The 16236-nt window shown below is 37.2% G+C and overlaps 1 protein-coding gene across 1 annotated transcript; it reads right to left on the bottom strand.

Moving 5' to 3' along the window:
* Positions 1 to 2129: 2129 nt before the first annotated feature.
* Positions 2130 to 14696, bottom strand: LOC136264759 (collagen alpha-1(I) chain-like). Its single transcript, XM_066059530.1, has 22 exons — positions 14573 to 14696; positions 14433 to 14510; positions 14171 to 14362; positions 14055 to 14108; positions 13964 to 13999; positions 13788 to 13841; positions 13678 to 13728; positions 13466 to 13532; positions 13314 to 13402; positions 13207 to 13251; positions 11958 to 13079; positions 4933 to 5025; positions 4793 to 4870; positions 4529 to 4720; positions 4413 to 4466; positions 4323 to 4358; positions 4150 to 4203; positions 4038 to 4088; positions 3835 to 3901; positions 3687 to 3775; positions 3580 to 3624; positions 2130 to 3447 (listed from the first exon to the last, which is right to left on the bottom strand). Exons 1-22 carry the CDS (start codon positions 14630 to 14632, stop codon positions 2323 to 2325), a joined length of 3732 nt encoding a protein of 1243 aa, XP_065915602.1. The 5' UTR covers positions 14633 to 14696; the 3' UTR covers positions 2130 to 2322.
* Positions 14697 to 16236: the final 1540 nt, after the last annotated feature.

Here is a 16236-nt window from a genome sequence, read left to right on the forward strand (position 1 = left end):
TTTTACTCGACACCCCTGTGTGATAATTTTATTTCATAACTTTACCCATTTTTGGGATTGCCAACTAGATTGACAATATTATACAAAATCTGCTGTATTCTAGTCCAATTGGATTTACAATGACTTTTTATACAAGCTACTTTGTGAGGTTTTCAAAAAGGAGAATCTGCAATGTGGATTAAGATAAGTACAGTAGTTCCTCGGACTTTGATTATCCAAACAGTATGAATGATTGTTCTATTAGAGTATTTTGACAATTACTGAACATTTTCTATTAGAATAGCTGAACAGTGCTCTGTATAGTATAAGCTTATCTGACACACTTGTAATTGAACTGGCACACAGGTGTTTGGATATAATGGAGGTCCTCTCTATGTATGTAGATACACAAGCAAATTGAAATTTCAGATTTCAGCAGGTCTTTGAATGATTTAGTCTGATTATCTATTTAGCATAATGGATGACTGAGTTAAGACTGTAGATTATAGCAGTTTAGTAGAAGAGAAGATAATGTATGTAGCATTTATACACACAGAATAAGTTATTATGGACACGTTTGGATGCACGTTGTGTAAAAGGATGAAGGTCATATTGTGCAATAGCTTTCATTGTATTGATCCAGAAGTGCTACTCAATAAAGTGATGTTATGTTAGCATAAGCAACTATACCTTACACTGTGTGCACAACTTATGTATTGCCAAATCAGGATAAACAGACATGTAAGCACTTATTCACTGTTAATGGATAGCAATTAGTAGTTATACTATTAAACATGTTTGTAGTGTACCATACGACATACCTAATAAGGGAATGTTATGATTATACATGACCCTTATGTGATAGTATTTTACACAATACTGCTGTACATGTTTACTATAAATATCCACAACAACTTGTATTGATATACGTAGAAGCAGAAAGAAAACTCGACCTTCAGTAGCAACCAAGCAACAGGAGGAGGGAAATTCTAGCAACTTGTTGAAAGCATTTTGGGTCGACCTCAAGGCTTGTTTGGGCTTAGTTTTGCTTAACCAATACTGCCTCATCGTCATCTTGTCACACACACACACAAACACACACACACACACACACACACACACACACTATTCGGTCGGCATGGCATTCAATTTGTTAACATGCTATTTGAATATTCTTTAGCACTGTAGTAAGCTGTGATCAGATGAATAAATCCAACCTACTGTAGGGGCTTGAGATTGTGAACAAAGTCAAAGTGGTATATTCAAACTTTGTTTTAGAAGGTATAGAAATAGCTCTCAGGCTTTACCTTACTGCCCAACAAAGATATCAGTATTCATGCTTAAATAATAAGCCTAATATGAAGTTGCTATTGTTCTGGCAGCCGGAAATATTTTGTTAGGGCTATTGTTCCGACAGTCCACTAGATTTCTCTCACTATCAAGCACACTATATAGTTGTATATGCTATGCCCCGAGCATTCAACTTTAGGGCACACATCTAGTAGGTTGCACCCGAGTATTCAACTTTAAGGTATGCGACAAGTAGTATTAGCGTTAGGGTTGGGATCAGCTTTGGTTTCTTCTTCAGTCTTCAATATATAGAAGCTACTCCACTCGGAAACATATAAGGCAGAAACTAAGGGAGAGAGATAGCTGGCAGCCACGTAGCACAGTGGCTATGACCCTGGGCTCACATGTTGGAGGTCCCTGGTTTGATTCCCGGTCAAGGACTTGTGTTTTTTTTTTCCATTTGAGGACCCTTTTTGTCTAAGTTTTATTTTCTTCACACAATAGCAACAGCCTAAAGAATAATTGAATAATCGGTTGATTTGTTTACAACTATTCGAATAGTAAAAAATGCTATTCGTTTCAGCACTATTACTGAGGAGCCACACAGCCTGGAATCTAGGATTACCCAGTACTTTGAAATTTCTTTTTTTATTAAAATTATAATTGCACTTGTGTGTACATGTGCTGCCACAGAATAAATATTAAGGATCACTGGGTATAGTTGGGTCAGTTAACAATATTATTGAATAGCTAGTGAGCTGGTCCGTAGTAAGTCATCTTTGTCAATGAATTACCGGGTATCATATGTACAGTAAGCACTCTGGTCAATGAACCAAATCCAACCAGTCTAAAGTCATGATTATTAATGTGATTCCTGTACAGTTATCAAAGTCATATAACCATTACATGTATAAACTTTATACGAATGCCAACTATTGTTATACTAACAGCAACTATGTTTATAATGTTTAAAGTATTTTATGTAAAAATATGTACAGTATCCGTGTTCACAGAAATATAAATAAAGATTTTTTGTAGTTCAGTAGTACAGTTCTAGTGGTTAGGATTGTAGCAGCAGCTCCTTGTGGCTACAATATTTGCCAGTTGGTCTAGTTGTAACTTGTACTCATCCAACTGTTCTTGAGTGATATCATCATCACCTGGTTCTCCTCTTTCTCCTTGTGGTCCATGTGCTCTTCTCATTCCCTTCTCTCCATTCACTCCAGGATAACCAGGTACACCTGGTACTCCATCAGGACCAACAGATGGTGGACAAGCTTCTCCTTTAGCACCAGGATAACCAACATCACCACGAGGACCTTTGTCTCCCTTTTCACCAGGCACTCCCTTCTGTCCTTTAGGTCCTTGTGTAGGACAAGTTTTATAGGTGTTATTTCCAGGAGGTCCTTGTAATCCAGGTGGTCCCCTTTTACCCTTTTGACCTTTAGGACCAGGTTTACCATCTTGTCCATCATGTCCATTTGGTCCAGGATAACCTTGGTTACCGGGGTCTCCTCTGGGTCCTGGTGGACCGGCATATCCCATTTTTCCTTTCTTGAATGGACAATATGAGAAGAAATGACTGCAAGGACTGCCACCTTCATAATCCACATAGTATTTGCATGTTGTGTTGTCATCATTGGTAGTTCCAACATCACGTCGTTCCCTCACTTCAAAGTTTATAGCATCAATTGCTCTTTTAAGATTTGAGTCATAGTCTTGTCCAAAACAACATTGGTAGAATGATGAGCGGAAGGTGGCAATGTATTCAAGTAGTTCTTCTACACGTGTGGCATTTTCAATGTTACCCTGAACTCCTGGAAGGCCGGGATATCCAACAGGACCAATATCTCCCTTTAATCCATCTTTTCCTGCTGGACCACTTATTCCCTTGGATCCTGGTCTACCAATGAGACATTGAGCATCATCTCCAGGAGGTCCCTGAGGTCCCCTGTAACCTGGATGTCCCTGGTCCCCAGTTTCACCTTGATCTCCTTTCTCTCCTTTAACTGCAGGAATTTCTGTACATTTTTGACATTGTTGGAGCTCTCCAGGATATCCCTTAGGTCCATAAGGTCCAGGTGGTCCCTGATCTCCAGGTTTACCAGCAACTCCATGTTTTCCAGGTACTCCATTGTATCCTTTAGGTCCCTGACTACCATCATCACCCATCTCTCCCTATTGTAGTAATAGTACAACATCTATATACTATTGGTGTATTAAAAATAGGTGTTATGGTTGCACAATAGTTATTGTGTGTTGACTGTCTTATGTCTGTATACATGCTACAGTATATACTTGTCCACATACCTTTGGTCCTTGTGGTCCTTCAGGCCCATGTTCTCCTTGTACAAACTAAATATGTTGAAAGTAGGTAATGAACAATTGTTTGGTTGTTGTAATATTGAAGAACTCACTGTGCCTTGTTTAGGACAATTGTATTGTGATGTTGTACGAGTGTTTACATCACGTGTTGCTCTCTTTGTTGATGTGACTTGATGTCCAGCTATTAGGGTAAATGTATTCATCACTATGTCTCTGTCAACCATTTTGTATCATCCATACCTGCCTTACAACATGACTGTAGCTGAAGTCCAAGGTAGTTTACCAGATTATCAAATTGTTTTTTGATCTGTAAATTGATACCAAACATCATCACAACTAACACAGTCATTTGACTATTGTCTACATTGTGCTACAAGTATACATTGCATAAATCCATAAATAATGTGAATATGGTGTATAAACCCTTACAAACTATAGCATACCTTCCAAAGTCCCTTGGTACTACCTTTCTGTCCCTTGGGACCACGTGGACCCTATAATATTACCATAAATTATAACAATAATAAATATGAATATAAATTTGTATTCACTCACTGGATCTCCTGTCATTCCAGGTTCACCGCAAAGACCCTCATCACCAGGGATACCCTGTAGACAACAAATTAAATATAGCAAGATAATAGTGGACCATGTGATGCCATTTCATTTGTATGTATTTACTGCTACTGATTGTTAAAGGCCACACATGTAATAGGTACTGTACTTACAGGATATCCAGGTGGTGCATGCAGACAACATTTTCCCTACAAGAGATTAATTGGAAATAGTTCATTAAACAATATTAGGGTGGTAGTTACCTTTTCTCCTTGGTAACCGTTAGGACCACGAACTCCTTTGTATCCAGTAACACCCTAAGATGACAATGATAAGATGTTAACTAAACTTTGCTAAAGTGATGTTTATAGTACAACACCTTATGTCCTGGTTCTCCCATTTCCCCTCGAGGGCCGGGCTGTCCATCAGTGAGAAGACATTCTCCTTTAGGACCACGGGGTCCAGGATAACCTTGGTCACCATCATCTCCCTTTTGTCCATAAGCTCCATTAGTACCTGGTCGACCTGACCTACCACGAGGTCCATCATCACCTGGATAACCTTTAGGACCCTACAGTAGTGGTGGTGACAGAGGAGACACATGACTACACATAAGATGTAGTAGCTAGTGTAGTGTGTGTACCTGTGGTCCTGGTAGTCCAGGGTTTCCTCTAAATGTACTGTATGTACAATTACCACATGATGGGTGAGTAGGATTATCCTATAGAGAATAACATAACAATGTGATCATTATGGTGACTAGTGTAAGAACAATTGACTTACTATTGCTGTAGCTAGCAGTAGAGCAGTAGCCAAACTTGTCAGTAGAAGAAGCGGTTTCATTGTTGAGTAGCTTATTCTCTGATTAATGATGAACTTTGTGCATAGCACTGCTCTTATATACACATTTAACATGTTCCATATAAGGTAACATTCCACACTATTTTAGTTACACCAGACAACACTGTTGACCAATGGAAACTCTACTAGTGTGTTACTATTTCCTATTTTCCTCTTATTGGTTGCCACTTTACTGTGAAAAATTTTATATGTCAATTGCTTGGTCTGGGGTTGCTGTCTTGTGACTAACACATATTGGACTTATACTAAAATCCATATGTTGCCATAGTTTCGATTCCTCAACTACTTATATACGTATGTACATGTATCAGGTTTTTACCCTGGGTCCTTTGTCCAATCAAAGCCATAACAGATAACCATGATCCGTATTTATGAGTGGTGGAATAAGTAACCAGGAGTAACTACCCTAACAAATTGTATTCAAATAAACAATGTGTATGTGCAATTGTACACATAGTAATGTACCTATCAATATTATCTATTATCCCCATTTTCCCCCTCTCAAGAATAGTGGGGGAAATGGTGAGAATTGACTTTCAGCTTTTAATTGTATGAAATATGAGGAATACTTAATATCTTTACTACAGGGGTGGTTTTAGGGGGGATTTCTGGAGTTTCCAGAAACACCCTCTGAACTATCGTGTGCCCCTACGATTCGTCTGGGTGATAAAAAATTACAAGGAGTTATACATACTGTATTATATTATGGCTTTTCTATTGGCAAAACTTCATACTTTTGCCTTTGAAGTCAGCATTCAAAACTACATAGTGACCTTTTCTTTTTCCAAGTTTATGAATGTGCATGCAACTGTATTTTGTATCAATGACAGCAGCTAAATGAAATAGAAAGGACATGCACTTTAGCGTTGTCACCTTCTGACATCATAAGGATGTGTTCTTATAACAAAAGCCACAAACTGGTGTGTGTTGTAGCTGTGTCCAATAATTGGTAATCATATTTAGTACTTAGATGCAGGAAATACAGGCAGGTACAGTCAGACACAGAGAGGTAAGAGGTGCTACCATAAAGTGTTTAAAGTGACACTTGACAGGATCCAAATAAAGTGTAAGGCTGCCACCGCAACCCCATGTAGCAGCTGTGTACCTTAGATTACCAGGACTTGTAAGAATGTTGAAGTTTAAGATATAATAGATACTTTTACTGTTACTACTACTGACTAAAAGATGAAAAATGTTAGTAGTACGTAGTAGTAGTACTACTACTACTATTACTGACTGATAAAATGTTTTGATTCTTATCATGTATTATAATAATGATAATGCGTTTGGACTGACCTGTATTGTTGTTCTCTTTACACAACATATGAAATTGTAATGATAACAACATTATTACAAATCTTATGTAGCATATTTCAAATTAACAAGCAATCTGGTTTACTATACACTAGCTACTGTATAGTAGCTAGCTATTCTGTTCAAGTTTCATGAAATTTGTGTACATTGTTGATAAAAATAATATAACAGCAATAATTATTTTGATGATTACTGAGCTACGTGTATGAGCCAGGTTAGATTTAAGAATTATTATAATGTTGTTGTGTGTGTGTTTATGGTGCTACTGCAGGCATGCATATCTGTTTTTTATAAATCATTTTAATGCATGTACATTTTGTATTTTAAATTGTAAATGGCAATAGAGAAGAACACTCTTACAGTTACAGCTGACATCATAAGGATGTGTTGATATAACAAAAGCCACCAACTGGCGTGTGTTGTAGTTGTGTCCAATAAGTGATAATTATTAATGTGTACAACAGTACTATTAGTGCGGTAATCAGCTGCAGATCGTAGTGCTATACCATTAATTTTCTTTAACACAAATGACCTATGAACATACTTACTTGACAGGAAGCAGAATAAAGCCTATATACTTATAACAGAATTCTATACCAATGCTAGGCTCATGGTGAACTGAAATGTTTGGCAACTAAAAACAAAATTGTCACAGCATACAAGCATTGTATATAGTGTTTAAAATGTTATGTTTTGATCACATAAGCATTTGGAAAGTCATATTTCTTTCCTAAATCAGCTTGTACAATAACAAACATATGGCTTGAATTATGATAAATATCAACTGTATTTATGTACTTGAACAGTGTAGGAAGAAGTAAACTTTTATCCTTAAACTTTCACCACCTGTATTTGCTACACCCAGTGGTAACTTGGACAATTTGCAGCCAACGAGTTGCAAATATTTATTTCTGTACCTGCACACTCTCATATAATTTGCATTGCTGTTAGTCAGGGACAATCTATTATTAGTTCATAATATTCCAGACTGGGACTCACAGTATTTGTCAATCCAGAGGATTCCTCACCCCACTTAGCCAATAAGAGGGAAGCCAGACACTTGCAGAAAACTGTGGTTTCATGAGCCAACCCCCTGTTGCCGTGCTTATTGATGTGGACACTTAATATGCAGGACAGTATAGTGGACAAATTAGAACCACAAAGCAGCATCATTGGGACATATAACTGATTATGCAATGGAAAATTAAGACACATTTAATTTGGATGATCCCATGCTCATCACTATATTACTAGGACCTGTAGTGGGTATTACATAGCATCATAAACATGTCCACAATAAACACCAAACACCCATACATATCTTTTATCACATGGTGATGGGTTACTTAGTAGATGAGCTCATTATTCTTCTAAACAACTTCCTGGTTACCATTCTTGTCTATCATCACCACCACAGCAATGAATATGATCTTCTCCCAACATGAGAAAGTTGTCAAATTTGCCTGTCCACTTTAACAGAAAGGTGAAGTACTTCCATTGATATGAAACTGTACGTTTAGTCTGTACAATTATACATGCTGATTGGTTGGTCTGAGATTATAGTCTTGTGACTAATCAACATAAAAAGGCTTTGTACTAAAAGTATTCTCCATAGTTACAGGATTGCTTGTGCAATTGTTGCCACATTGTTATGGTAACCTGTACTCAGTACCCAGGGGTTTATCATAACCACCAAAGGATTTACCTGGCCTATTGCAAATAAATTATTAATTATGGAAAATATAGCGGTGGAAGTTAAGAATATCAATCACTACCTAACAATTGTATGCTATCCTTAATGCAACATTCTAAAAATATTTTTTGGCAGTCAAAGATAAATTTGTGCCAGCTGTAATATGTAATAGTTATATCATTGCCATGAGGGATTTGCCTGATATATATGCCCAAGCCCAAGGACCACATGCCTGGGCATATATATCAGGCAAATCCCGAGTGGGCATAGTACAAGTAATATATACCACTCAGGTATGCTCACCTAATAGGTGAAGGAAGACAAACCTGCATTTACCACATTACTTTTATACAGAGGTTTGCAAACATTGATTGTGGCGGGTTTAAATTGTGGGCACAAAAAGAAATAATTGTGGGCCACTGGTTTTAGTGATACCATTTTAAACCAAATATTCACTTTGTGGATGTCTATAGTAACCTAAGGTGCTAAAATAACGTAGACATATAGGTTGGGAATGTCTGAGGTATCTTTTCATGCAGTTGAAATGTACTCTGTAGAAAAAGAATCCCCACATTGCAAAAATGACTATTTAGTGTTGCCTAGTAACTGAACTATGCAATGCTGACTCTCACTCACTTCAAACCAATACCTATCCTAACTAAACCAACATGTTAACTCAAACCCACAATGCAAAACCTTAAGCAGCTCTATTCAAACCTACAATGCAAAACTTTAAGCTGCTCTATATAAAAAATCAAAGGAAACCAATGCTTTGTAATTGCCTCAGCATCAAAGGAAGGGCTATATCATGATATCGCCCTAACCACAGGACAATACATGATATATAGCCTTGTGGTTTAATTTGATCCGAGGTTTCAAAGTGGTATCAGATACGTAACTATACTACATGTCCAAATTGTATGTTTGTATGTTAGTATGGCCATGAATTAAATTTAGACCAATAACAAGCGGGTCCTCAGTATTTAACTTTTAAACTGATGTTATATGGTTTTGTGCACATGGGTACATGGTTTGTTATTAGAAAACATCGACACATCTAACTGTATAGTTCTTAGTAATGTTTACTTTCCTGTAAATATATCCCGTATTCAGAGTTGAGGTCTTAGTGAGTGACCATGCACTACTAGTGTTGTCACATACTTACATCATAAGGATGTGTTCTTATAACAAAAGCCACAACTGATGTGTTGTAGCTGATAATTATTAATGTTTACAACTGACAGTAAACAGGTACAGATAAGATCAGGAGTACTGCCATAAAGCAATCATGTTGTCCCTATTGACCTTTATATACACTTGACAGGAAGCACTACAAGTTAACTATACGTACATATAAACCTGTCTTTACTATCAAGAATAGAATTCTATACTTACATATTCTATAGGGTTGAGTTCAAGATTGTAATGTTATTGAGAAGTGTAATAATTGTGTTCATGCATTCTATAGTGTGAAAGTTGTAATATAAAATGTAATGTTTTAATCACATGTAAACATACATTTCTTTTCCTTAATTTCAGCCAGATATATATTTTGGCTTGAATTTTCAACAACTACAAAGGTAATATGTGACTGGGTCTGCGAAAACAGGGCATGTGGGCACACAATACACCCTGTCACACAATACACCCTGTCACACAATACACCCTGTCACAAAATACACCCTGTCACAAAACAGGTTATATCTATTTGCATTCTGTAACTTGCATCATGATGCTAATTAAATGCTTACTACAAGCTATAAATTGTATAGCCATGGAATAATGGTATAAAAAGTTATGAGCGATGGAAATTTGAAAAAGTAGGCAAAAATCATGTGCTCAAATGCCCTATTTTTGCAAGCCCAGTTACATATGTATTGTATTAACATATGAGAAGAAAATAATTTCAGTCCTTTTATCTTCACCACTGTGCTATGGCATTTAGCTACCTATATTTGTTGCACCTGATAATAAGTTATATGATTTTGATTTTACATATTTAAGTGCATGCAATAATTTGCTAATTCTATATGCAATCCTGTTAGTCAGTAGTACCACTTTGTAATATTCCAGAATGGGACTCATTGTATGCAGTATGTGATAAATAAACTTCTAAAACCGGTTGCAGACGTATCCAGATCCAATAAAGATTTTAAAATCCAAAATGCAGGCTTTAAATGTCGGGACATCGTAGTTATTGCCAAAACTCAAGAAGCAAAATACGTAAACCTAAAATATATTATCGAACGTGTTAAACCAACATTGTGTACCATTCAGCAGTATCAAGAAGATAAAAATGCAATTCCAATTTGTTATTCTAAAGATGTAGCATCCCTGGAATGGCCAGTAGTCATACACCTTCGATGGTCTAAGAAGAGGATAGTAGATGGTAAAGATTTCTTGACAGGTGACATTTCCTTAGGAGAAGAGGACAATGTAATCCCTTCACGATGTATGGTACAGTATATTTTAATCTGTCGTGAAGATGATAAGATACCTGAAGGCCATTTTCAGTTACGTGGGGGTGACGACTGTCCAAAAAGTATCAAAGGGTATGCTAATTTGGCTGACTTATTTGATTCAGGAGTTGATTTCAATTTTAATATAATTATAGTTTTTATATGTATATAGATATTGTATAAGCTATATCTACAAAGCTTTATATGAATACAAAAACTTGTATTACCACAAAGTGTCAAGTTATATTTCACGATGTATTATTATTATTATTATTGTTAATTAATTAGCAAAGCCCACTATGGGCAACACGCTAATGGGCATTACAATCACATATTATATTGCTTACAGCGTTCTTAAATGTTTCGAGATCTATTGTGTCGATGTTAGGAATTTGAAGGGAGTTCCATTGAATAATTGTTCATGGGAGGAAGGAGTATTTGTAAACATCAACTCTTGTTTGCAATTGAGTTAGCTTGAGAGGATGTTGAGCACGGGTGTAGGACACTGGAGTTGGTGACGGTAAGCAATGATCAGGTATTGCTAGTAAGTTCCTGACAATCTTGAATAGGAAGGTGAGTCTCCCGAGTATTCAACTTTAGGGCACATGACTAGTAGTTTCCCCGAGCATTCAACTTTAGGGAATGCATCTAGGAGTATTCAACTTTAGGATACACAACAAATAGTATTAGCATTGGCATTAGGGTGGGTTCAACTTTGGTTTCTTCTTCACCTTTGTCTTCAATATATAGAAGCTACTCCACTCGGAAACATATAAGGTAGAAACTAAAGGAGGTGGGTAGCTGGCAGCCACGTAGCACAGTGGCTATGACCCTGCTTCACATGTTGGAGCTCCCGGGTTTGATTCCTGGTCAAGGATTTTGTATTGTTGTTGTTTTCATTTCAGGACCCTTTTTTGTCTTAGTTTTATTTTCTTCACATGACTGCCGGAACAATAGCAACAGCCTAAAGAATAGTCAAATAATCGGTTGTTTTGTTCACAACTATTCAAATAGTAAAAATGCTATTTGTTTCAGCACTATTACTGAGGAGCCACATGCACAGCCTGGAATCTAGGATTACCCAGTACTTTAAAATTTCATTTTTTTTAATTGCACTTGCATGTAGCTGCTACATGTGCTACCACAGAATAAATATTAAGGGTCACTGGGTCAGTTAACAATATTATTGAATGGCTAGTGAGCTGGTACATAGTAAGTCATCTTTGTCAATGACTTGCCGAGTATCATATGTACAGTAAGCACTCTGGTCAATGAACCAGTTTGATTCCTGTACAGTAGTTACCAAAGCCATGTAACCATTGCATGTAAAAACTTTATACAAACACCAACTATTGTTATACCAACTGCAACTATGTTGATAATGTTTAAATTCATTACAATATTTTATGTAAAAATACGTACAATATCCGTGTTCACAGAAATATAAATAATATTTTTTGTAGTTCAGTAGTAAAGTTCTAATGGTTAGGATTGTAGCAGCAGCTCCTTGTGGCTACAATATTTGCCAGTTGGTCTAGTCGTAACTTGTACTCATCCAACTGTTCTTGAGTGATGTCATCATCACCTGGTTCTCCTCTTTCTCCTTGTGGTCCAGGTGCTCCTCTCATTCCCTTCTCTCCATTCACTCCAGGATAACCAGGTACACCTGGTACTCCATCAGGACCAACAGAAGGTGGACAAGCTTCTCCTTTAGCACCAGGATAACCAACATCACCACGAGGACCTTTGTCTCCCTTTTCACCAGGCACTCCCTTCTGTCCTTTAGGTCCTTGTGTAGGACAAGTTTTATAGGTGTTATTTCCAGGAGGTCCTTGTAATCCAGGTGGCCCCCTTTTACCCTTTTGACCTTTAGGACCAGGTTTACCATCTTGTCCATCATGTCCATTTGGTCCAGGATAACCTTGGTTACCGGGGTCTCCTCTGGGTCCTGGTGGACCAGCATATCCCATTTTTCCTTTCTTGAATGGACAATACGAGAAGAAATGGCTGCAAGGACTGCCACCTTCATAATCCACATAGTATTTGCATGTTGTGTTGTCATCATTGGTAGTTCCAACATCACGTCGTTCTCTCACTTCAAAGTTTATAGCATCAATTGCTCTTTTAAGATTTGAGTCATAGTCTTGTCCAAAACAACATTGGTAGAATGATGAGCGGAAGGTGGCAATATATTCAAGTAGTTCTTCTACACGTGTGGCATTTTCAATGTTACCCTGAACTCCTGGAAGGCCGGGATATCCAATAGGACCAATATCTCCCTTTACTCCATCTTTTCCTGCTGGACCACTTATTCCCTTGGTTCCTGGTCTACCGATGAGACATTGAGCATCATCTCCGGGAGGTCCCTGAGGTCCCCTGTAACCTGGATGTCCCTGGTCCCCAGTTTCACCTTGTTCTCCTTTCTCTCCTTTAACTGCAGGAATTTCTGTACATTGTTGACATTGTTGGAGCTCTCCAGGATATCCCTTAGGTCCATAAGGTCCAGGTGGTCCCTGATCTCCAGGTTTACCAGCAACTCCATGTTTTCCAGCTTTTCCATTGTATCCTTTAGGTCCCTGACTACCATCATCACCCATCTCTCCCTATTTTAGTAATAGTACGACATCTATATACTATTGGTGTATTAATAAGATGTGTTATAGTTACACAATAGTTATTGTGTGTTGACTGTCTTACTTCTGTATACATGCTATATACTTGTCCACATACCTTTGGTCCTTGTGGTCCTTCAGGTCCATGTTCACCTTGTACAAACTAAAAATGTTGAAAGTATGTAATGAACAATTGTTTGGTTGTTGTGATATTGTAGAACTCACTGTGCCTTGTTTAGGGCAATTGTATTGTGATGTTGTACGAGTATTTACATCACGTGTTGCTCTCTTTGTTGATGTGACTTGATGTCCAGCTATTAGGGTAAAATAATGATGTCATCACTATGTCTCTGTCAGCTATTTTGTATCACCCATACCTGCCTTACAACATGACTGTAGCTGAAGTCCAAGGTAGTTTACCAGATTATCAAATTGTTTTTTGATCTGTAAATTGATACCAAACATCATCATAACTAACACAGTTGTGTGACTATTGTCTACATTGTGCTAATAGTATACATTGTATAAATACAAAAAATAATGTGAATAATTATGGTGGATGAACCCTTACAAACTCACTATAGCATACCTTCCAAAGTCCCTTGGTACTACCTTTCTGTCCCTTGGGACCACGTGGACCCTGTAATATTACCATAAATTATAACAATAATATATGAATATAAATTTGTATTCACTCACTGGATCTCCTGTCATTCCAGGTTCACCACAAGGACCCTCATCACCAGGGATACCCTGTAGACAACAAATTAAATATTAACAGATAACAAGATAATAGTGAACCATGTAATGTCATTTGTATGTATTTACAGCCATTGATTGTTAAAGGCCACACATGTAATAGGTACTGTACTTACAGGATATCCAGGTGGTGCATGCAGACAACATTGTCCCTACAGGAAATCAATTGCAAATAGTTCATTAAAATAATATTAGGGTGGTAGTTACCTTTTCTCCTTGGTAACCTTTAGGACCACGAACTCCTTTGTATCCAATAACACCCTAAGATGACAATGATAAGATGTTAACTAAACTTTGCTTAAGTGATGTTTGCAGTACAACACCTTATGTCCTGGTTCTCCCATTTCCCCTCGAGGGCCGGGCTGTCCATCAGTGAGAAGACATTCTCCTTTAGGACCACGGGGTCCAGGATAACCTTGGTCACCATCATCTCCCTTTGGTCCATAAGCTCCATTAGTACCTGGTTGACCTGACCTACCACGGGGTCCATCATCACCAGGATAACCTTTAGGACCCTACAGTAGTGGTGTTGACGGAGGAGACACATGACTACACATAACATGTAATAGCTAGTGTAGTGTGTACCTGTGGTCCTGGTAGTCCAGGGTTTCCTCTGAATGTACTGTATGTACAATTACCACATGATGGGTGAGTAGGATTATCCTATAGAGAATAACATAACAATGTGATCATTATGGTGACTACTGTGAGAACAATTGACTTACTATTGCTGTAGCTAGTAGTAGAGTAGTAGCCAAACTTGTTAGTAGAAGAAGCAGTTTCATTGTTGAGTAGCTTATTCTCGGATTAATGATGAACTTTGTGCATAGCACTGCTCCTTATATACACATTTAGCATTTTCCAAATAAAGTAACATCCCACACTATTTTAGTTGCACCAGACAACACTGTTGACCAATGGAAACTCTACTAGTGTGTTACTATTTCCTATTTCCCTCTTATTGGCGATGTGAATTTTTTTATTATGTATGTCAATTGGGGTTGCTGTCATGTGACTAACACAAATACTAAAACATTCCATAGTTGATGTACATTGCCATAGTTTTGATTCCTCAACTGCATATATATGTATGTACATGTATCAGGTATTAACCCTGGGTCCCTTATCTAGGCAAAGCCATAACAGATATATAACCATGATCCATATTTATGGGCAGTGGAATAAGTAACCACCAGAAGTGACTACCCTAACAAATTACATTCAAGTAATCAATGTGTATGTGCAATAGACAAATTTCTTAATAATGAAAAAATCGACTGTTGTCCCTAGCAACCTAATTTTTACATATTTGTATGTGTCAGTGTCTTAAGTCACTTCTCCAAGTTTTAAAAGGATAGCACATATAAGTCATGAGATATGAGATTCTGAAGTTGCAATTTTCACACACACTGTCAATGAGAGGGCCAACACTTGCCCCTTCTCGATAATCGCACAAATCATGAGATTCAAAGAATGTCATATCTTATGACCTATATACACTATCCATTTAAAACTTGAAAAGATTGTTGTTGACATTCACACCTAAAAATTATGTAAAATTATACTTTTGAATTTTTGGTTTTTGCATATGTTAAAGTACCTCATTTTTGTAATTACCCAGAAGGGGCAACTGTAGCCCCTCACATAGATATGTATGGGAAAACCACAAATTTCAAAATGTCATATCTTATTGTATGAAAAATGAAGAATACTTAATATCTTTACTTCTTATCAATTGTGCCACTCTAAGTCTTACTTGCTATATACATGTATGTTGTTCCATATATGGTTATGCAGAACCATTCTTTCTAGTTTATGAATGTGCATATGTAACTGTATTTTGTACCAATGATCATTGAGCTGTTACAGTTAAGTAGCTAAATGAAATAGAAAGGACATGCACTTGAACGTTGTCACCTTCTGACATCATAAGGATGTGTTCTTATAACAAAAGCCACAAACTGGTGCATGTTGTAGCTGTGTCCAATAATTGGTAATCATATTATGTACTTAGATGCAGGAAATACAGGCAGGTACAGTCAGACACAGAGAGGTAAGAGGTGCTACCATAAAGTGTTTACCTATTTTGAAAGTGACACTTGACAGGATCCAAATAAAGTGTAAGGCTGCCACCTCAACCAATGTACAGTATGTAGCGGCTGTAGCTGTACGTTAAATTAGAATGTTGAAGTTTAAGATATGATGGATATTTTTACTGTTACTATACTACTGACTAAAAGATGTGCTAAAATGTTTTGATTTTTGTTATGCATTATAAAATGATAATGTGTTTGGATTGACCGGTCACCTATAGTGTTTGATCCTGATCATAAAGGTCTCTTGGTTTATTTGTGTGAACTTATGCCAAACAGTCTTTGGGACTATTGTC

Source organism: Dysidea avara, chromosome 8 (assembly GCF_963678975.1).
Source record: "Dysidea avara chromosome 8, odDysAvar1.4, whole genome shotgun sequence".
Classification (NCBI taxonomy): Eukaryota; Metazoa; Porifera; class Demospongiae; order Dictyoceratida; family Dysideidae; genus Dysidea; species Dysidea avara.